The sequence below is a fragment of the Pseudophryne corroboree genome, chromosome 5 (genome assembly GCF_028390025.1).
Source record: "Pseudophryne corroboree isolate aPseCor3 chromosome 5, aPseCor3.hap2, whole genome shotgun sequence".
NCBI lineage: Eukaryota > Metazoa > Chordata > Amphibia > Anura > Myobatrachidae > Pseudophryne > Pseudophryne corroboree.
Genome location: NC_086448.1, coordinates 73,140,069 through 73,163,123, shown reverse-complemented (window position 1 = coordinate 73,163,123; position 23,055 = coordinate 73,140,069). Strand labels below are relative to the sequence as shown.

General features: G+C 47.6%; 1 protein-coding gene across 2 annotated transcripts in view; it reads left to right on the top strand.

Moving 5' to 3' along the window:
* The window catches only part of ASB4 (ankyrin repeat and SOCS box containing 4), a 58,446-nt gene extending 42,920 nt beyond the window's left edge, over positions 1 to 15,526 (top strand). For both annotated transcript variants that reach the window (XM_063921367.1, XM_063921368.1), the window contains exons 3-5: positions 260 to 750; positions 1,870 to 1,983; positions 10,886 to 15,526. In XM_063921367.1, coding sequence (XP_063777437.1) covers positions 260 to 750; positions 1,870 to 1,983; positions 10,886 to 11,074 — 794 coding nt within the window. In that variant the 3' untranslated portion in view covers positions 11,075 to 15,526. The remainder of the gene's footprint in view (positions 1 to 259; positions 751 to 1,869; positions 1,984 to 10,885) is intronic.
* Positions 15,527 to 23,055: the final 7,529 nt, after the last annotated feature.

Here is a 23,055-nt window from a genome sequence, read left to right as displayed (position 1 = left end):
AGGGGCTACTTGGCGTGACTTGAGCCATAGTATAGTGTATGAGGACACACCTGTAAGTCATCCGCAATTGTGCCTGCATTAGAACCCGTGTCCCAGCAAGTGTCGATAAGAGTTTGATACATTTCATATTTTTATAATTACTTTTTGCCGCAATATGCAGCGATAAGAAATTATATTTAACAGGGTAAAATCCACATTATTAGTAAATATTCCCCACAGAATCAGAATACATTATTGCTTTCAATTGTGTTGCTTTTAGGAGCCGACGTGAATTTGCAGAGCGAGAATCAGTCTGAGGAAACTCCGCTACACACAGTTGCCCGTGTCGGAATCCCTGAGCTTGTCGCCTTCTACGTCAACCACGGAGCGATCGTAGACAGCACCAACTCAACCTTAGAGACTCCTCTCGCCACCGCCGCATACTGGGCATTGAACATTAAGGAGCAGGAATACAGCACTAAGCACCACCTCATCTGTAGAATGCTCCTGGATTATAATGCCAAGGTCAACTCACGAGATATAGATTTCAAGTCCCCTCTACACAAGGCCGCGTGGAACTGTGATCACTTGTTGATGACGATGTTTCTCGAGGCGGGAGCGGAGGCCAATGCTATGGATGTCAATGGCTGCGCCCCCCAGCAGTATGTATTAAAAGTGACCACTGTTCGTGCAGCTGCCCAACCAGAAATCTGCTACCAACTGTTATTAAACCATGGGGCAGCGAGAATATATCCTCCACAGTTTCATAAGGTGAGGTGTGCTCCATCATATCATCCTTCGGAGGACATTTACTAAGCAGTGATAAGAGCGGAGAAGTGAGCCAGTGGAGAAGTTGCCCCATCAACCAATCAGCAGCTCTGTATAATTTTATAGTATGCAAATTATAGATGTTACTTCAGTGCTGATTGGTTGCCATGGGCACTTCTCCACTGGCTCACTTTTCTTATTACTGCTTAGTAAATGTCCCCCATAGTCTTTCTTTTTCTACAGATGCGCCGAAACAAGGACGGTATGATAACTATGATGGGGGAGGGACGGAGGGAGGGTCAAGGGGGCGGGGGGATCACCTGCAATCATGGTTCTCCATAGAATTATTAGCATGGTTAGTTCCTTTTGCTTTCAAAGTATAAACATGGCGGACTATTGCAATCCAGAATGCCCAAGTTATTTTGAGTCACTTGATACACCACAGTAAAAATGTCGATACCAAATGGTCACCATGCCCAAGACATGGGTAAACGGGCAACACAAATAAGATATCGACATGGAAATGGTCGACACATGAAAAGGTTGACGCAAGTTTTTTATATTTTTTTGGGGGGGGTTGTAGATTTCCCCACACGAAACCCGAATTAGTGTACCACATCCCCTTGCATGGCTCGTGAGCTTCGGGAAAGGTTACCGTTCTCAATCGTAGCCCGTGGTAATGTATGACAAAGTTTCCAAAAATGCAAAAAACTCCCCCCCCCAAAAACTCATATTTCGACGATAGGTTGTGTCGACCATTTGAACCAGCTGACCTTTTGACCACGTCGACCAATATGGTGTTGCCTATTGACTGTCAACCTATGGACCGTATACCCATTACAGCTGGATTCTCCTGCAGACAAGCAAATATTTAAAAATAACGGAAAATTTTAATTTCAAATTTTATCGTCAGCTGGGGGAGTCTGAACTTATAATATCTGGGTGGAATTTCCTTTTAAGTGTTTGCCTAAATATTTACTCTGAATATGTATTATATTTTAAAACAATCTTCAACGGGAAGGTGTTTCATATAATCCAGCTTCACCTTGTATGCGGAACAGATACTAATCTTAGACTTTTGTTTTGATAGTGAATAATATTTACCTGCTGGCACGTGTTCAGGTCTTACAGGAATGTTACTCATACCCGAACGCAGTTGAAGTGATGGCTAACGCTTATGAGCACATAAAGGCGACATACAGGTGGAGGAAAGCAATTCCTGATGATGTCCTGGAGGTAACTGCAATGTGCATAAAATAACACAATTTGTCTACATTACATTTAATATTTTTACATTAAATGTACAAATACTAGCATTTGCTATATAGCGAACCTCCGACAAAGCCGTGGGTATTGTGGAGCGTCGGTAGAGAAAAAATATACTATAGTCTAATATTATATTAAAAATTGTGATTTGTGCTCACATGCAACCAATAAATGTGTTAGCTCATGCGTAGGGTGTAGTATGAGTGGCCGGCGGCCGAGATTCCGACCGCCGGCATACAGACAGCTGGGCGAGCACTAATGAGCCCCTTGCGAGCTCTCTGCGCTTGCCACGCTGCGGGCACGGTGGCGCGATACGCGTGTCGCTCTTTTTATTCTCCCTCCAGGGGGGTCGTGGACCCCCAAGAGGGAGAATATGTGTCGGCATGTCGGCGGTCAGGATCCCGGTATGCTCCACCCCATGCATACATATATAAAAGCCATTTATAACACCCTGTGTAAACAGCACTCCAAAATGTGCCACACACATTAAATCCAAAAGTTAATTGCGATAGTGCCTCCGTACCCCTTAGCTCAGAGGTTCCCAAACTGTGTGCCGTGGCTCCCTGGGGTGCCTCGGGACATTTGCAGGGGTGCCCTGGGTTGGGGGCCCAGGATCAATTCAAATTATTCATGGTCAATATAATAGGCAAAACCAGTGCTGGTGGCTGCCAGTCATAAAATATGTGGTCAAACAGAAGCAAATCTTGTCCCTCACCACACACCTGGTCCTAAGGATGACATATAAACACGATCTACTTAATGTAATATTTCTTTCTAAATTGCTCAATAAGAATTTTTTGGCCTAGGGGTGCCGTGAAAAAAATTCTGATATTCTAGGGCGACGTGATTCAAAAAAGTTTGGAAACCACTGCCTTAGCTTGTTGTGCTATTCTCGGATTGTTCTCCGGGATCAGTACTAAATGCCGGCGGTCGAAATACCGACGCCGGAATCCCGACCACACAATCCCGACAGGGGTGGCGAGCGGAACGCAGCCCCTTGCGGGCTTGCTTCGCTCGCCACGCTGCGGGCACACTATTATATTCTCCCTCTATGGGTGTCGTGGACACCCACGGAGGGAGAATATGTCGGGATTGTGGCGGTCAGGATTCCGGCGTCGGTATTTCGACCGCCGGGATTCCGGCCGGCGGCATCTTGACCGCATCCCTGTTCTCCTTACTATGGAACAAGTGAACTTTGCAGGGGCTGTTGAGGGGGCTGGTAATTGCCTGGCATATTGGTAAATTCTCACCTTTGTCTTAATATAGGTGTTGACTATCAGTAGCAATGATATTTAATGTTTTTTACTCTACAATAAAGGTAGTATGATAACATTGTCTCCTCCTTACCTGTGTCAAACCCAAGGTATCGGGGAAAACGTAGGGACCATGAGTCTGACACCTGGTCGCCTCACACTGCCTATTAATAGATCTTGTGGAGAGGATGATCTCTACCCCATCCCGCCCCCATCGCGCCCGCCGGCAGTATTCAAATGTTACTGCCGATGGGTGCGATATCAGCATTTCAGCTCGCCACCCCCAGGGGTGGCGAGCTGAAATGCGTGAAAAGTGACCCGTTTGGATGCCCAAACGGGACTTTTCACGATCGCGCCCATGTCTTTAGTCGGGTTTAGCTGCTTTACGCGGCTAAACCCGTCTCTTATGGGTGCGATCAGCGCGAAGATGGGGGTCATTAGAATATTGCCCCGCGATCTCCCGTCACTTTAGACGGGAGATCGGGGGCAATAGCAGATTTCAATCCCGCCCATAGGGGTAGATGTATGAAGCAGGTATAAGAGTGAAGGAGTGTGTCATCAGGTCTGGCTCTACCATTAGACAGCTTTAGGCAACTGCCTAGGGGCTCCGGCCTTTGGAGGGCGCCACAGAATTCATCTAGCAAAACACTAAAGGATGACTCTGTTTGTGGCCTCCTCCTTTTACACTGCGATGATGGCTGCTGGTGCAGGTCTTATAATATGCACCCGCCACTATCATGCTGTATCACATAATGTCTCAGCACTTCCTCCGTGTTGACATGTGCAACATCAAGTCATGTGAAGGCACATAGGAGGTGGATGTAACTATGGCTACTGAGGGGCGCCCCTACAGCCGTTCCTCATAGCCCTAATGCACCTCTTCCAGGCCCATGGATCCAGGCTCTCCAGCAGCAAGAGGCAGGGCCGTCTTAACGGCAGTGTAGGCCCCTGGGCACAGCAATGCATTGGGCCCCCTACCCATCCTCCAGCGGTAGGGGTGGGGGGTGCTATCAGCGGCAGCTTTGATGTCCCGTGGGTGGTAGGGGGTGTTCTATCTTCCGCTCAGCATGTAGGACCTGGAGCAGTAATTTCTGCTAATTGCTCCTTTACTGCACAGATGGGGCGGGAGGGAGAACACTAAACTGTAGAAGAGGGCATTGGGCTGAATGAAGGGGCCCCGGTACATGACTTCCGGGGTGGTAGGGGGTGTTTAATTCGGGATCCGGTCTGAAGATCGACAGTGTCTAGGTCGACAATGTTTAGGTCGACCACTATAGGTCGACAGTCACTAGGTCGACATGGATGGAAGGTCGACAGGGTTTCTAGGTCGACATGTGCTAGGTCGACAGGTCTAAAGGTCAACATGAGTTTTTCACATTTTTTTGGGGGGGGGATTTTTTCATACTTAACAATCTACGTGGACTACGATTTGAACGGTAAAGTGTGCCGAGCGAAGCGGTAGCGGAGCGAAGGCACCATGCCCGAAGCATGGCGAGCGAAGCGAGCCATGCGAGGGGACGCGATGCACTAATTTGGGATCCCGGTCACTTTACGAAGAAAACGACACAAAAAAAAAATCCTCATGTCGACCTTTAGACCTGTCGACCTAGCACATGTCGACCTAGAAACCCTGTCGACCTTCCATCCATGTCGACCTAGTTACTGTCGACCTATAGTGGTCGACCTAAACATTGTCGACCTAGATACTGTCGATAAAACGAACCACACCCGTTTAATACACAGGGGAGGGATGGATAGTGGAGTAGGCTTAATATTCATCATTTTCTGGTGGGAGGGCAGCTTGCTTGACTGCAGATATCTCAAGTTCCTGAAAATATATTTCTTTGTTTTGAATGGGATAAAAAAAAACTAGAGATTCCCACCTTTCAGAAGGTTTTGGGGACTTGGGGATCAGAGTTTAGGAGCCAGAGCAATCCTCCAATGAATATATAAAACTGTATACCAGGCGCGTGGAGCTGGAGCAGGGACCAGCTGCTGGAAGGCTGATATCTCTGGTTCTGGGCACAGTAGAGACAAGCTGCCAGCGTCCAGCAAAAGGGGAGAGTCCCAGCTTTTGGATTATACCCTCAGAAAAACTCTAAGTCAGACAGAATTTGAGATATCTGGCTGGGAAGAGCAATTAACAGGCTCGGATGGGGACCACTGCTTTCACGTTGGATATCTCCGGTTCCCCAAGGCCGATTTTCAAAAATCTGGTACCCCTGGAAAGAGGGGACCCTCATCTATCAGCCTAGGGCCCTTATACTCCTGGGGCCCTTGGGCAAGAGCCCATTGAGCCCATACGGAAAGACGGCCCTGGCAAGAGGCACCTGACTACATGTCTGCACCCGCTGCATTGCTGTAATGCTGCTGCCGCCTGTAAGAGGAACCGTGCCAGATACGAGGGAAAACAAGGAAACAACTTAGGTAAGTAACCCATGGGGGTTTCTGCGGGACCACTGACAGTACAGATCTTACAGCCAGATGGGTGGTTTGCACTTGTAAACAGTATAATAAGGAAAACACAGGCACTGGGACACAATACAGTACATATGGAGGGCAGAGGGGAGTGGTCAGTAATGATCTCGCAGTATACTGTATATATAATCACTCAGCAAAAATGTGAAATTGCCCTTAGTGTCCTATACAATTCCTAACATGCCAGCTAGCGTGTATACATAGGCATAAAGAAAGAATGGTTGTCGCTCAAGGATTTGAAAGTGAAAGTATATCGTGAACATGGGACCTTATTTAATATGGGTCACATTTTTGATGTGATCACATATTGCAGTAATTCGGCCTAGTGCATGCGTGGGCCGGCCAATACAACCACATCCCACTGATGCGAGCGCCTCTGCCTAATTGACAGGCAGAGGTGCTTGCGGTGCAGCGGCACGGCATTGTGGGGGTGTGGCTTTGGGAACACAGGCGAGTCAGGCCGCTTTTGGGGCAGATGCGTGATGTCCCACATGGCCGCTGCGACAGGGAAAATGGCGGTAACCCGGCTGCCTTCACAGTCATGCTGCGCAGGCAGGGGGGGGGCTTCTTTTATTCAGTAATGCGATCGTGCATCGCTGGCCACCATTAGCATGCTGGGTGGCCTTGCCCTGTGCTGGGCGGCCCCCAGCATGTGATCGCAAGCAGTTGCAGTTTTGCTAAATTAGGAAAACTGAAGCTGAATAGGGTCCAAAGTCACAAAATGTTGTGACTTTATTTACAATATACTATTTCACTTTAAAAGTCCTTCAGTGTTCTTCCTTTTTTCTGTATACGTAAAGTTATGCAATTCACTCCAGCTCACCTAGTGGCCACCTGCACCTTCCCTCCAAGAGGTGGTGGTGGGAATTGCAGGTTAGGGGGCACTAGGCTGAAGCCTTGCCTAGGGTGCAGAGAGACCTTGCACCGGTCCTGTGTGTCATGGCAACCAATCAGCTGCTATGTATGTTGTAGAATGCACTTGATAAATGGTTATTTCAAAGCTGATTTGTTGCCATGGCACTCTTATCACTGCTTCTTACCTCTACCCCTATATATTCCAATAATTCCACATTGGTGTCTGCTTTAGGTTGTTCCTCGACCCATCCTCCAAATCAGCCATTTTATCTTTCCCTGTTGACATTTCAGATTGTAGGTTGGCGTGAGCGGTTAGGAGATGATTGCGTGATGATGTCAATTCTTGCATTTTGTCGGTGCAGCCGCCTACCTCTGTAATCTCTGTGCACAGCGACTACACATAAGAGTTCACTTCATCTAACAGATAAGACAGAATTGCTGTAAGCAGCAGGAACATCAGTTGAATAGTGAGAGGAGCAGTTGTATCCAGAACCAATCCCAGATAGGCAGGGGTGATGTTGTTTAGAGGGACTGGTGTAACCGTCTTAGAAGTAGCTCCAGAGGGTGGAGATGGCACCTGAGTCAGTGTTGATGAAGGAACTGCTGGGAAGTAGATGGAAGGGGGGTTCTCGTGGTGCTTTGCCTCCCCAGTTAGTATAATAACAGTCTGAAGGTGAAGGCTCTAATATAGGGGTGGGCAACATGCGGCCCGCGAACCGATCCTGCCTGGCCCGCTGTCCCGCAGCAGTGCGCAATGACAAGCGGCCGGACTAGCTGAGCCGCTGGTCATTGCGCTACAGCAGCTCGAAGACGCGGCGCCGCTGAGGAAATCCCGGTCACGTCACAGGGGCTGCTGACCGGGATTTCCTTTCCGACGTCAGGCGCTGGGCGGTGCGGGGGCAGAGCCAAAGCAGGGGCAGCAGCGGATGCGGCCAGCGGATCATCTAGGCAGCTGGACGCCCGGCTGTCTCCTGCTCCCTGGCTAACCACCTCGGCCGGCTCTGCATCATGGAGCATCATGGAGGAACAGCGTCAGCGTCCCCCACACCCTCCCTCCTCCAGGGAGGAGGAAGCAGACCTTGGCCTCCCAGTCACTGTTCCGCATCACACCCAAAATTACTGGCGGTGCGGCTCCATGGACTGCACAGCACTTGATCTTCTGGCCGGTACCTGGTTACCGCATGTGACGTCCTGCAACTCAGTGGATTGGTGCAGAGAGAGGTGAGCACCCTGGGAGCCCTGTACCCACCTAACCCCCCCCTCCCGTGTGTGTGACTCACTGTACCTAATACCTCTGTGTGTGTGACCCCCACTACCACCCTCACCCCTGGTGTGTCCCAGTACCCTCCTACCCCTGTGTATGTGTTACACACCTTGTACCCCCCCCCCCCCCGTGTTTGGTACCCAGTACCCCCTGCCTCTATATATATGACACCCTGTACCCCTACCTCAGTGTATATGGCACCCTGTACCCCTACCTTCCTGACGTTTTTGACAGTGAACACCCCTTGACGCTTTGTGACACACCCCTGGGGGTCCGAGTTACGGATTTTCGCAGCGCAGCGATCAAGGCAAAACGGGGCTAAACTGTGCATGCACCGCAATGCGCATTCGCGTCGTATCGTACGGGTACAATGGCCGGCGTGCTTTTGCACAGGATCTAGCGACGCTTTCAGTCGCACTGGCGGACGCAAGAAGATTGACAGGGAGTGGGAGTTTCTGGGTGGCAACTGACCGTTTTCTGGGAGTGTTTGGGAAAACGCAGGCGTGGCCGGGCGTTTGCAGGGCGGGTGTCTGACGTCATTACTGTGTCACTCGTCGCAGCAAACATCGCACAGAATAAGTAACTACAGGACTGCTCTTGTTTTGTACAAAATGTGTTTGCAGGCGCTCTGCTGCACAGGATGCTATTTTAATACACTCCCCCGTGGGCGGCGACTATGCATTTGCACGGCTGCTAAAACTAGCTAGCGAACGACTAACTCGGAATGAGGGCCCCTGTACCCACCTACACCTGTGTGTGTTTTTGTTATACCTTGTACCTGTGCGTGCTCAGGGAGGGAGGGGATATTTTGTGTGCGGCCCATGAATATTCGATGGAATGTGTTAAGTGGCCCCCCAGCTGAAATAATTGCCCACCCCTGCTCTAATATAATAATATAATGGAATGAACAGGTGATATTACACTCCATAAAGAATAAGGCATTTTGGTATAGGTAGATTACTGCATGGGAGAAGAAAGCATGATCGCAAGAGACCATTTTCCATTTGCAGGATTGTGTGCTCAATGAATTGTTCAATTTATGTTGTATAATTAGTCAATTAAGTCAGCAGAGTTTAGTGCAATAGGGAAATACTAAGTCGGAGGAAAGAAGCAGTACATTGGGGGTAATTCCGAGTTGATCGCAGCATCAAATTTGTTAGCAGTTGGGCAAAACCATTTGCATTGCAGGTGTGGCAGATACAACATGTGCAGAGAGAGTTATAGGCCCTACACACTGGCCGATTTTCAGAAAGATATGAACGATCTCGTTCATAAATGAACGAGAACTCGTTCATATCTTTCAGTGTGGAGACTCCAGCGATGAACGATGCGCGTCCCCGCGCTCGTTCATCGCTGGTCTCCCGTCGGCTGTGCATGCAGGCCAATATGGACGATCTCGTCCATATTTGCCTGCACTTCAATGCAGCCGCGTGACGGGGGGAGTGAAGAAACTTCACTCCCCCCGTCACTGCCCCCCCGCCGCCGGATCGCTCGTCGGCCGTATCGGCCGTCGGGCACCTCGGCGGCGCATCGGGAAATGAGTAGGGCCCTTTAGATTTGGGTGGGGTGTGTTCAAACTGAAATCTAAATTGCAGTGTAAAAATAAAGCAGCCAGTATTTACCCTGCACAGAAACAAAATAACCCACGCAAATCTAACTCTCTCTGCACATGTTACATCCGCCCCACCTGCAGTGCACATGGTTTTGCCCAACTGCTAACAAATTTGATGCTGCAATCAACTCGGAATTACTCCCATTGTGTAGCAGGTGAAACGTGTGGTGATAGTCAGCAGAGGTTAGTGCAATAGGGAAATACTAAGTTGGAGGAAAGAAGCAGTACATTGTGCAGCAGAGGAAACGTGTGGTGATAGCAGAGGTTAGTGCAATAGGGAAATACTAAGTTGGAGGAAAGAAGCAGTTCATTGTGTAGCAGGTGAAACGTGTGGTGATAGTCAGCAGAGGTTAGAGCAATAGGGAAATACTAAGTTAGAAGAAAGAAGCAGTGCATTGTGCAGCAGAGGAAACGCATGGTGATAGTCAGCAGAGGTTAGTGCAATAGGGAAATACTAAGTTGGAGGAAAGAAGCAGTACATTGTGCAGCAGAGGAAACGTGTGGTGATAGCAGAGGTTAGTGCAATAGGGAAATACTAAGTTGGAGGAAAGAAGCAGTTCATTGTGTAGCAGGTGAAACATGTGGTGATAGTCAGCAGAGGTTAGAGCAATAGGGAAATACTAAGTTAGAAGAAAGAAGCAGTGCATTGTGCAGCAGAGGAAACGCATGGTGATAGTCAGCAGAGGTTAGTGCAATAGGGAAATACTAAGTTGGAGGAAAGAAGCAGTACATTGTGCAGCAGAGGAAACGTGTGGTGATAGTCAGCAGAGGTTAGTGCAATAGGGAAATACTAAGTTGGAGGAAAGAAGCAGTACATTGTGCAGCAGAGGAAACGTGTGGTGATAGCAGAGGTTAGTGCAATAGGGAAATACTAAGTTGGAGGAAAGAAGCAGTTCATTGTGTAGCAGGTGAAACGTGTGGTGATAGTCAGCAGAGGTTAGAGCAATAGGGAAATACTAAGTTAGAAGAAAGAAGCAGTGCATTGTGCAGCAGAGGAAACGCATGGTGATAGTCAGCAGAGGTTAGTGCAATAGGGAAATACTAAGTTGGAGGAAAGAAGCAGTACATTGTGCAGCAGAGGAAACGTGTGGTGATAGCAGAGGTTAGTGCAATAGGGAAATACTAAGTTGGAGGAAAGAAGCAGTTCATTGTGTAGCAGGTGAAACATGTGGTGATAGTCAGCAGAGGTTAGTGCAATAGGGAAATACTAAGTTAGAAGAAAGAAGCAGTACATTGTGCAGCAGAGGAAAAGCATGGTGATAGTCAGCAGAGGTTAGTGCAATAGGGAAATACTAAGTTGGAAGAAAGAAGCAGTACATTGTGCAGCAGGTGAAACGTGTGGTGATGGAAAGTATGTGGTTTATATACTTAATTCATTGATGCTCTGACACTAATGCTTGTGTGTTACAGAGACACCAGTCTTTCTATGAATCTCTGTTTGAGGTTTGCAGTAACTCCCCAAGGTCACTCATGCACCTGGCCAGGTGTGCGATCCGCAGAGTGTTACATCGGAGGTGCCACAGAGCCGTCCCGCAGCTTCCACTGCCAACAGTGCTAAAGAGATATGTCCTGCTGGAACCACAAGGACGACTATATTGACTTTACTTTCTGTGAGCAATCCCCAAGGAAACAGCGTGAGCCTCACTGCTGCCTGGCTAAGCATGCTGAGACTTGTAGTTTCGCAAAGGCTGAAGATTCACAGATTGTGAACGCTTGCTCCAACAGATAGCGCTAAAGAAGCTATGGTGAACAACAAGTGAAAGGCTGGCCACTTGTACTATATACTATATATATAATTTATTTGTACATAAATGTTCAATAATTGTTAGTAATGCTCTAAATTATAAAACATACATACTATGCATTGATGTTTATTGGTATTAGTAATACAGTAAATGACATTCAATTATTTGTGGATTCATGTCACTGGTAAAAATAAAATACTCTAAAGCTTTTCTTTAAATTAATGCACCTTGTTTTGATATTTGTTAGTAGAAGAGACTTTGGGGTGTATTCATGAAGCAGTGAAAAGAGTGGAGAAGTGAGCCTGCGGAGAAGTTGCCCATCGTAACCAATCAGCTGCTCCGTACAATTGTATAGTATGCAAATTATAAATGTTACTTCAATGCTGATTGGTCGCCATGGGCAACTTCTCCACTGGCTCACTTCTCCACACTTTTCACTGCTTCATGAATAGACCTCCATGTTTGAAAAATGACAGTTAAGAGCTGATTGGCTGGTGCTTTATCTCTCTCCACTTTATCACTCTCCAAACCTTAGTACATCTGTCCATTTAGCTCCTGTGAGCCTATTTGGATCAATCTCAACAGCTTGGAACATCTGGTCATAAGGATACTGCAATTTACAGGGTTCCGGTATGAATGGTCGACCATGTTATGGTCGACAGTCATTAGGTCGACCACTATTGGTCGACATTGACATGGTCGACATGAACACATGGTCGACACATGAAAGGTCGACACATGAAAAGGTCGACATGAGTTTTTTTAACTTTTTTTGGTGTCGTTTTTTGCGTAAAGTGACTGGGAACCCCAATTAGTGCACCGCGTTCGCTCGCCATGCTTCGGGCATGGTGCCTTCGCTCCGCTACCGCTTCGCTCGGCACAGATTACCATTCCAATCGTAGTCCATGTGGATCGTAAAGTATGGAAAAGTTCCCCAAAAGAAAAAAAAGTAAAAAAACTTATGTCGACCTTTTCATGTGTCGACCTTTCATGTGTCGACCATTTTTACGTGTCGACCATGTGTCCATGTCGACCATGTCAATGTCGACCAATAGTGGTCGACCTAATGGCTGTCGACCATAACATGGTCGACCATGTGAACGGATACCAATTTACAGTAGGCCCAATCTTTACTGCATGCTTGTCAGAGTTCCATCAGGTTGGATGGAGAGCGTTGTGAATAGGAATTTTCCTATACAGTTTCTGGGTGGAATCGAAGTCTGGACGTTTACTGTACTTTCTTTTTTAAGCCTAATGTGGCTATTGCCGTATGCTTCGGGTCATCGGCCTGCTAAATTATAATTCATCTCCCTAATCCTAGGTACTCAGGAGACTCTGGTTAAATTTTCCTCCAAGATTTATCTATATGCTGTACAGGATTATTTCCATTTCTTTAGGATGGCCTTGTTAGTGCTCTTTTAAAATGACTTATACCCTTCTCCTGTGCTGCTTTTTTATATCCTCTTCTCTTCTAATTTTTTTATATTCTTTGATCTTCTTGATGAAGCTCTAATTGGGAAATGCACTAATTAATGGTCAGGCTTCTCACAGATAGTAGTATTTATTTAAAAAAAAAAACAATTGCGACACTTTAAATACAAGAGTGTTCTAATAATCATTCATTATGTAACCTCAGTAGACAATTGATTGCACCAAAACTTATTTAATTGTGATGCAGTCAGGATCCTGGTAGTAGGGATCCCAACAGTGGCAATTCCAACGCATCCTGTCGGTCAATATTGGGGTTAGCGTTAAATTGCGGGGTTGGGGGAGGTTAGGGTTAGGCTGCGGGAGGGGACACTCAGGGGTACACTGTGGGATTAGTGTTAAAATACTTTCACGGATCGGCCGGGATTCTGACTGTCGGTATGCAAGGATTTCGTACCCAACCCATTTAGGTGTATCTTTGCAAAATGGGGGAATATTTAAGTAATTAATTATTGTCTTATTTTCTTTGTAATTCTGAAAAAAGTGTTGAGAATATTTTGTGTTGATAAGTGGTAAGAATTCCAAATAAATCCATTTTACTTCCATGATGTAAGAAAATAAAATGGGGACAATGTCAAAATGTGAATACATTTTATAGCTGCTGTATGTATTACCAATGCTCAGTCAAAGCATTTCAATACTAAAGCAACCTTTAGCAAACATTACATCAGGTTAGGTTATGTGATTATTGCACAGCAGCAGTGTAACCTTGAATGTAACACCGGTCACGTGTGAAAATAAATTGTGGGGGTAATTCAGATCTGATCGCAGCAGCAAATTTGTTAGCAGTTGGGCAAAACCATGGCCCTCATTCCGAGTCGTTCGCTCGGTATTTTTCATCGCATCGCAGTGAAATTCCGCTTAGTGCGCATGCGCAATATTCGCACTGCGACTGCGCCAAGTATCTTTGCTATGAAGAAAGTATTTTTACTCACGGCTTTTTCATCGCTCCGGCGATCGTAATGTGATTGACAGGAAATGGGTGTTACTGGGCGGAAACACGGCGTTTTATGGGCGTGTGGCTGAAAACGCTACCGTTTCCGGAAAAAACGCAGGAGTGGCCGGAGAAACGGGGGAGTGGTTGGGCGAACGCTGGGTGTGTTTGTGACGTCAAACCAGGAACGACAAGCACTGAACTGATCGCACAGGCAGAGTAAGTCTGAAGCTACTCTAAAACTGCTAAGTAGTTTGTGATCGCAATATTGCGAATACATCGGTCGCAATTTTAAGATGCTAAGATACACTCCCAGTAGGCGGCGGCTTAGCGTGTGTAACTCTGCTAAATTCGCCTTGCGACCGATCAACTCGGAATGAGGGCCCATGTGCACTGCAAAGGGGGGGGGGCAGATATCACATGTGCAGAGAGAGTTAGATTTGGGTGGGGTGTGCTCAAACTGAAATCTAAATTGCAGTGTAAAAATAAAGCAGCCAGTATTTACCCTGCACAGAAACAATATAACCCACCCAAATCTAGCTCTCTCTGCAAATGTTATATCTGCCCCCCCTGCAGTGCACATGGTTTTGCCCATTAGCTAACAAATGTGCTGCTGCGATCAGATCTGATTTAGGCCCAATATTACACTTGAGAAGTGTTCTATTGCCAGGATGAGAACACAGCATGAGAATAATTTCTGTGATACATAAAAAAGTTACGTAAAATTGTTTTTCATTCATTAACTATTCATTAAAGGGACACTAAGGGGCAGATGACAGGTGATAAATTCGCCCCAACTCGCACTGCGATAATTGATTACATCGCAGGGATGTATCAATTATTGCATGCAGGGACAGAATTTGCGGTCAAGCTCTGTCTCTGCGATGCCTCTTCGCAGCATTATCAGGGTATGCGCCGCCCCCACCGACATCGCCCCTACCGCCGCCGCTTGGTCGACCCCCCGTTGCGACTACCGCCGCGCACCGTGGACCCCCCCAGAAGATCAATATACTCACCTGTCCAGGGAGCTGGTCCGCACTGCTTCAGGAGGCTGCCGGGCCAGGTCCTTCTCCTGCGCTGTGACCCCTGCTGCTGTAAAGTGCGCTGCCGTTTTGCAGCGTCACTTTACTGCACCGGGGTCACAGCGCAGCATATGGGACCCGACGCCCGGCAGCGCTCACCAGAGCAGCGGACACCGGCTCCCTGGACAGGTATGTGTTTTGGTTTTTACTTTTTTATTTTTTATTTTCACACTGTGCCAGAGGCAGAGAAAGCTGGGCAAAAGGGTGCAGGTTGCAGTGCTGCCCTGTGATCTTGCCAGCCTGAGCTGGCGAGATTATCACAGGGCACACTGCGGTATTTTTTCACATTTTTTTTTTAGTAAATCGGGTCAGATCGCATTTCCCTTTATAAGTATGGGGAATGTGATGTGACTTACTTATGCTGCTTTCACATCGCAAACCCTGCATTTAAAACGTTTCTTAAAACGGGTCTTAAAAACGGGTCTGAGCAGTTAAAACCCCCTTCACATCGCATGTTGCAACCAGTATATTACCGTTTCATTACCGTTTTGGTACCTTTCACACTGAGCCCGTTTCACCCATAGAAAACAGTGGTTGTCATTGTAAATGGACTTTTCTGGCCCACACATTATTAATAATTATTAATTAATTATTAATAATTTGGCTAGTCATACGATGGAACCCAGCAGCTTCAAGCATCTTTACCATGTTTTTGAAGATTACTGCATCCTTCACTGTCCCAGTGATTTGTCTACATATTTCTTCATCCCCTCTGATCCTAAGCAGCTCCCTAACCTCTTCATCACTCCAATTTGCCATTTTAAACTGTATTCTGTATAATAAAACGCTCCCTTCACTCTCATGTGTTTCCTCCAGTTTATTTCCTGCTTCTGCCTGGTGACATCCTGCATGGAGACAGCCTATCACCTTCTGTGGTTTGAAAATACAGTTTCTGAGCCTTTCACACTGCACAATGAAACGGGTCTGAACCGTGTAGGACCCTGCTTTTTACCCGTTTTAAAATATCAGTAATCTGTAACCAGTAAATTCAAAGTGGCGCTTTCACACCGCAGCTAGAACCGTTTTGGAAGGCTTAAAAAACGGCAATTTACCGGGTTATAGCTGCGGTGTGAAAGGGGTATAAAAAAAGTGAATTAAAGGGTTTGGAGCAGTTTTTCATGAAAACTTTTCCAAATGCCCTTTAATACATTCAAGTGATACTAAAATAATGTGAAAAGGGTGTGAAAACAGAAAATACCCTTTTTCACATTATTTTAGTAAAAATAATGTTAATAAATAGACCCCTAAGGCTTTTACTGTATTTCCCTTGTAATATGAATATACAGGGATGAATCTTCGTCTGTATGATAGTGGCAGTAAGTCTCACCATTCACTCCAGTTCCATTGTTTGCTTTCTATTCCCCATAGATGCAAATGGTATTAATGTGCTGTGACACAAATGAAACCGATAATAACTCATTAACTAATATGTAATAAGACCAGTACTGAGCAGAAGGTCCCCGGTGCCTTCACCTTTGCCCCACCCACTTCACCTTTATACAGTAATAGCTGACGGGTCACCGGATAGGTAATAAGCATGGACGTACCAGGAGCAGCTGGCAGCCACGTGAGTAGGGAGGCCAATCCTGGGCCTTTTTTTCAATCCCGGGCATCGGAAATGAAAATTGGTGTAATGGTTAGCATTACTGCCTCACAGCACTGAGGTCATGGGTTCAATTCCCACCATGGCACTAACTGTGTGGAGTTTGTATATTCTCCCCGTACTTGCGTGGGTTTCCTACGGGTACTCCGGTTTCCTCCCACAATCCAAAAATATACTTGTAGGTTAATTGGCTCCCAAGGAAATTAACCCTAATGTGAATATGTGTGCGTGTACATGTGATAGGGAATATAGAGTATAAGCTCCACTGGGGCAGGGGCTGATGTGAATGGCCAAATATTCTCTGTACAGCGCTACGGAATATGTGTGCGCTATATAAATAACTGATAATAAATCCCGGGATTGGGTTGAAGATTTGATTTTAAAATGAAAATCTTCAGTGATTTCCCCCCTCCCCCGGACCTGCCCAGCCCACCCCAGCCCACACAAATACTCAACATCCTAGACAGGAGCATGGGAGGGTTCACTGGCTGCGGGCTGCGATGTACGGTCCGGGTGGCGCGGGCAACTGGTGTCAGACATCATGAGCCGGGCAGCGTCTGAGCCTGCAGAAGAGTTTCAGTGCTGACCCGCACTGAAAAGACAGTCGATTGGCTAATCCCAAAATTCCGGGGATTGAAAGTTCCAATCTCGGGACTTAATCCCGGTTAATTTTTGGCCTAAATCCTGGGATCCCGCTGAACCCAGGATTGGCCAGTGGCCACCATACACGTGAGGTCATGCAGAACACGTAACCAGAGGAAGGAGCGCAGTCTACAACATATCTTCTTACTATTTCTTCCTCAGAGCAAAATGAATGAATTTAATTTACAAGGTACTGTGTAAACAGGTGGCAAGCTGGCATTATCAGCAAACAGGCATTACTAATCAAATGACCAATAATGTTCAGTTTAATTACTCAGAGTCATCACTAAATCAGTGACAGGTGCATGTAGTGACTGAGTGAGTAGATGTAGGGGGTGAGTAGATATGGGTGTAGTATGTTAGGTCGACAGTAAGAAGGTCGACAATGTTTTGGCCGACCACTATTGGTCGACAGTAACTAGGTCAACAGGGTTTTTAGGTCGACATGTTCTAGGTCAAAAGGTTGACATGAGTTTTTTTTTGTTTTTTTGGTGTCGTTTTCTCTGTACAGTGACCGGGAACCCCAATTAGTGCACCGTGTCCCCTCGCATGGCTCGCTTCGCTCGGCACAGATTACCATTCCCAATTGTAGTCCAGGTGGATCGTAAAGTATGAAAAAGTTCTAAAAAATAATTTTTTTTTAAAAAACTCATGTCGACCTTTTCACCTGTCGACCTAAAGGCCCTGTCAACCTAGAAACCCTGTCGACCTACTTACTATTGACCAATAGAACGCAGAATTGGATCACTGCGACACCATCAGACGGCTTGCGGCACCCATGGGGACGCGCAAGCCCCCCGTCGCAGAGGCCGGGACGGAGGTCCCTGACCTTTCCCCACCCTCTAAATGGCGGCGACATGTCTCCATTTTCACAAATGGAGGCCATCACCTCCCCATCCCCAAAACGGCATCAGACTGTCAATTACTGACAGTCTGATGCTGGTCTGCTTCCTACATCGCAGGACCCGTTCATGCGCACTCAGTCCTGCGCAAGAGCAAAGTACTGAACATCGGATGCTTTGTGCATCAGGAAGCAGATCCAACGGCATCTGAATGAGGATGCCTATCGCTGCACTAAGGGGGTCATTCCGAGTTAATCGCACCAAGCAACGTTTTGCTGCTGCTGCGATCAACGAATATCTGCCTATGGGGGAGTGTATTTTAGCATAGCAGGGCTGCTATCGCTTGTGCAGCCCTTCTATGCTAAAAAAGTTTCCTGCTACACAAGACCAGCCCTGGACATACTTACCCTGTGCGACGGATGCAGCGATGATGGGGCCGGCTTTGACGTCAGACATCCGCCCTCCGTTCTACTGGACACGCCTGCGTTTTCATTACCACTCCCCAAAAACAGCCGCAAACGGACAGGTGACTCCCCGGATCACCTTCCTTCTGTCAATCTTCTTGCGGTCGCCGCTGCGACCGCATCCTTAGTTTCCATCGTCGTAGCTCTCGCCGGGCAATGACGTGTGTGTGCAGTTCCGACCCAATCGCACCGCTGCGAGGAAGTGCAGCGTGCGATCAGGTCGAAATGACCCCCTAAACCCATTAATCTTAGTATGCGGTTGTTGGTGTTGGCTATAGCATGTTGATGCAGTATATAGGTGTACAGTCAGTGTATGTGCTAGTACCACTAAAATAACAGTGCTACAGCACCACCTGCAGGTAAATGGTGGAATTAGTATTACTCTCATTACAAGTGAGAAGTATACACTGGTCACCGTAGCTCAGCGGTGACCAACCCGCGGCTCTTTCATCTTCCGCATGTGGCTCGATCGGCTCCCGGCCACTGCTGCCCGACACACACACTTCTCACTGCCCGCTCCCCCAAGGGGTTCACTACGATATGCCGGCGGTCGGGCTCCCGGCAACCAGCATACCGGCGCCGGGAGCCCGACCGCCGGCTTACCGACAGTGTGGCGAGTGCAAATGAGCCCCTTGCGGGCTCGCTGCGCTCGCCACGCTACGGGCATGGTGGCGCGCGCGCGCCGCGCTATTTCATTCTCCCTCCAGGGGGGGCGTGGACCCCCACGAGGGAGAATAAGTGTCGGTATGCCGGCTGTCGGGAACAGGGCGCTGGTATACTGTGCGCCGGGATCCCATCAGTCGGCATACTGAAGACCACCCCCCAAAGTGCTGCTTACTGCGCTGCTGCTGTGAGGGGAGGAGAGTGCAGCGTGCGCCTCTCCTGCCCCTCAGTCTCCGGTGGTGGTGTCTATCTTCAATTCAGCGCTGGCCCATGAGCCAATCAGAGCTCACGGACCAGGAGCTGAGGCTCCTGATTGGCTGCCAGACCGCAAGCTTTGACTGGCTCACGGACCGGCACCTAATTGAAGATAGACAGACAGACACCCACACCACCGCCGGAGACTAAGGGGCAGGAGAGGCGCATGCTGCGCTCTCCTCCCATCACAGCAGCAGAGCAGTGAGCAGCACACTGTCACTGTGGGGACATGTGTATATGGCACTGGGGGCATATCTGGCACTGAGGGCATATGTGTATCTAGCACTGGGGGCATATCTGGCACTGTGGGGACATGTGTATCTGACACTGGGGGCATATCTGGCACTGTGGGGACATGTGTATCTGGCACTGTAAGGACATGTGTATCTGGCACTGGGGGCATATCTGGCACTGTGGGGACATGTGTATCTGGCACTGTAAGGACATGTGTATCTGGCACTGTAAGGACATGTGTATCTGGCACTGGGTGCATATCTGTATCTGGCACTGGGGGCATATCTGGCACTGTGGGAACATGTGTATCTGGCACTGTAAGGACATGTGTATCTGGCACTGGGGGCATATCTGGCACTGTGGGGACATGTGTATCTGGCACTGTAAGGACATGTGTATCTGGCACTGTAAGGACGTGTATCTGGCACTGGGTGCATATCTGTATCTGGCACTGGGGGGACATATATGTATTTGGCACTGTGGGACATATATGTATCTAGCACTGTTGGGCATATATGTATCTAGCACCGTGGGGCATATATGTATCTGGCACTGGGGGCATCTATGTTTCTGGCACTGTGGGGCATATATGTATCTGGCACTGTGAGGACATGTGTATCTGGCACTGTGAGGGCATGTGTATCTGGTACTGTGGGTATATATGTATCTGGCACTGTGGAGACATATGTATCTGGCACTGTGAGGACATGTGTATCTGGCACTGTGAGGACATGTGTATCTGGCACTGTGAGGGCATGTGTATCTGGTACTGTGGGTATATATGTATCTGGCACTGTGAGGACATGTGTATCTGGCACTGTGAGGGCATGTGTATCTGGTACTGTGGGTATATATGTATCTGGCACTGTGGGGACATGTGTATCTGGCACTGTGGGGACATATGCCTATCTGGCACTGTGGAGGCACCCATTTTTTGGCATTTTTATATGTATGTGGCACTGTACTGGGGCATTATATGTATGTGGCACTGTACAACATGATTAAAAACGAGGTTATGACACAAGGTCATACTCCTACAAACATCATACCGAAAGGTGTGCATACAAAAATGGGGTGTGGCTTTGTGACAACTAGGCCACACCCCCATTTTTGCACGCGTGCTTTCGGCGCAGGCATGATAGTGACTCTTGCCCTTCACTACCGATCTTTTCTGGCTCTTTTCATGTAACTGGTTGGCCACCCCTGCCGTAGCTGAACTGTGCATCTGGCCGGAGACCGTAAATCATTCACACAACTGGCTGTAACTTACGCCCAGATGCGCTCTGCCTTGCGCAATTATATCTTGGTGTATTTTGCACCACCCACACATGATAATTGGCATATTGTGCAAGCAAAACGCTATTCCCGCTTCTAAGGCCACCAGAATTTGCTGGAGCACCTAGTTCCAGAACCCCAAATTTGCCAAAGGAAATTGCTTAAAAGTAGTTCTAGTACTACTCAGAAAGGCAGTCCATAGACAGCCTAAGTGTCAGAGTAGGGTTGAATCTATATTCCCTTTGCCGAAAAGGACCCAGATGTGACATCAGGTGAGAGCGGAAGTTCTTTTTTGCCCTTAAAGATTTTTTTTTTCTCAAATCTAGGTTTGTTTTAGGTTATTTTCTTTTATTTAGGCTCCCTTGTACCCTTGTGGGCTTGTCATGATTCGGGCTTGTTTACTATTCCCAGTAGAAAATGTAGTTGACCCAGTGCATGATGGGAAAGGTCCTTTCTGCGAATGGGATCTAGGCGCTACTGTTAGGGTAGGTGTTATTATGCTACAGCAAAAATATGAGGTCACAGACACTTGCTTTTTCTATTATAGGGGAGAACAAGAAACAAACAAGAATGTCTCCACTTAGCTGAAGCCTAGGGGCTGCTCTTAGCAGCCATTTTCAAGGTGTCCCTCTGTTTCTCTGACCAAACCAGACTTGCCTACTCTCCTGGAATGGCATGGGGGCTCCCGAAAATTGGATGACCCTCCCGGCCCCCCGTAAGAGCAGGCAAGTCTCCCGATTTCAGGGGTCCCCCCCTGCCCGGCCGCCCACTTAGCGAATAAAGTGGGCGGTCCGGGCAGGCGATGACGCGATTCTTGTTGAATCGTGTCATCATAGCCACACCCCCTGCTGTATAATGCCGGTAATAGCGGCATTACACAGCGGGGGGTGGGGCTTACATGACACGATTCCCATGGTGACCCACGGCCTGCCTCCGCCACACCCCCGGTCCGCCTCCGGCCCGTTCCCCTCTGCACGCACATCGCAGCCCGCCCCCCTGCCGAGCCGACCTGGCTGCTCTCTCCCGGAGAGAGCAGCCAATAAGTCGGTATGTATGGACCAAACACATGTGGGGCAGTAGTGATTAAAAGGTTCGTGTTGACTTGTATTGTGCGCAGGAGATATGAACTTACAGGGGCATGTTAAACAAGGATCTAGAACAGAGGTTCCCAAATTGTGTGCCGTGGCTCCCAGGGTGGCCTCGGGACACTTACAGGCGTGCCCTGGGTTGGTGGTCCAGGACCAATTCAAATTATTTATGGTCAATATAATAGGCAAAATCAGTGCTGGTGGCTGCCAGTCATAAAATATGTGGTCAAACAGAAGCAAATCATGTCCCTCACCACTCAACTGACCCTAAGGATGACATATAAACGCGATCTACTTAATGTAATATTTCTTTCTAAATTTCTCAATAAGAAATTTTTGACCTAGGGGTGCCGTAAAAAAAATTCTGATATTCTAGGGCGCTGTGATTCAAAAAAGTTTGGAATCCACTGATCTAGAAGGCACGCAGTGGATAGCGGGCTTGGGGCCTAAGTCTGAGTTGATCGCAGCAGCAAATTTGTTAGCAGTTGGGCAAAACCATGTGCACTGCAGGGGAGGGGACACACAGATATAACATGTGCAGAGAGAGTTAGATTTGGGTTTGGTGTATTCAAACTGAAATCTAAATTGCAGTGTAAAAATAAAGCAGCCAGAAACGAAAATAACCCACCCAAATCTAACTCTCTCTGCGCATGTTGTATCTGCCCCCCCCTTGCAGTGCACATGGTTTTGCCCAATTGCTAACAAACTTGCTGCTGCGATCAACTCAGAATTACCCCCTTGGTTCATTAGATCTACATGAAAAAGGTCAACAGGTCCACCAACTGTTCGACATGAAAAAAGTAGACAGTAGGAAAGGTCAACAGGTTCAAAAGGATATGATAAACACAAAAAGGTTGACATTTTTTGGGGGGTGTTTTTTTTGCTTTTTCCACTCAAAATACTCCATTAAAGTACCGCTTCACTCACAACTTTTCGGCACAGTGTATCACTCCGCTACCGCTGCGCTCGACTCAAGTTACTATTCACAATTGCAGTCAACGTCATGGCAAAGAATGAAAATGTTGAAAAAAAGTGATTTAAAAAAAACAAACTTTTGTCAACCATTTGCTTGTTTATCTTTTACATGTCGACATTTTGATCATGCCGACCTTTTGCACCTGTCGACCTTTTGGGGCTGACATATTGACTGTCAGCCTTTTTATTGTCGACCTATCATCCGGATACTGTGGATAGCACAGCTTCCTAGTATAAGCCCTGACAGGGACACAAGGGCCGGATTTCCAGCAAGAAAGTAGAGATGAGCG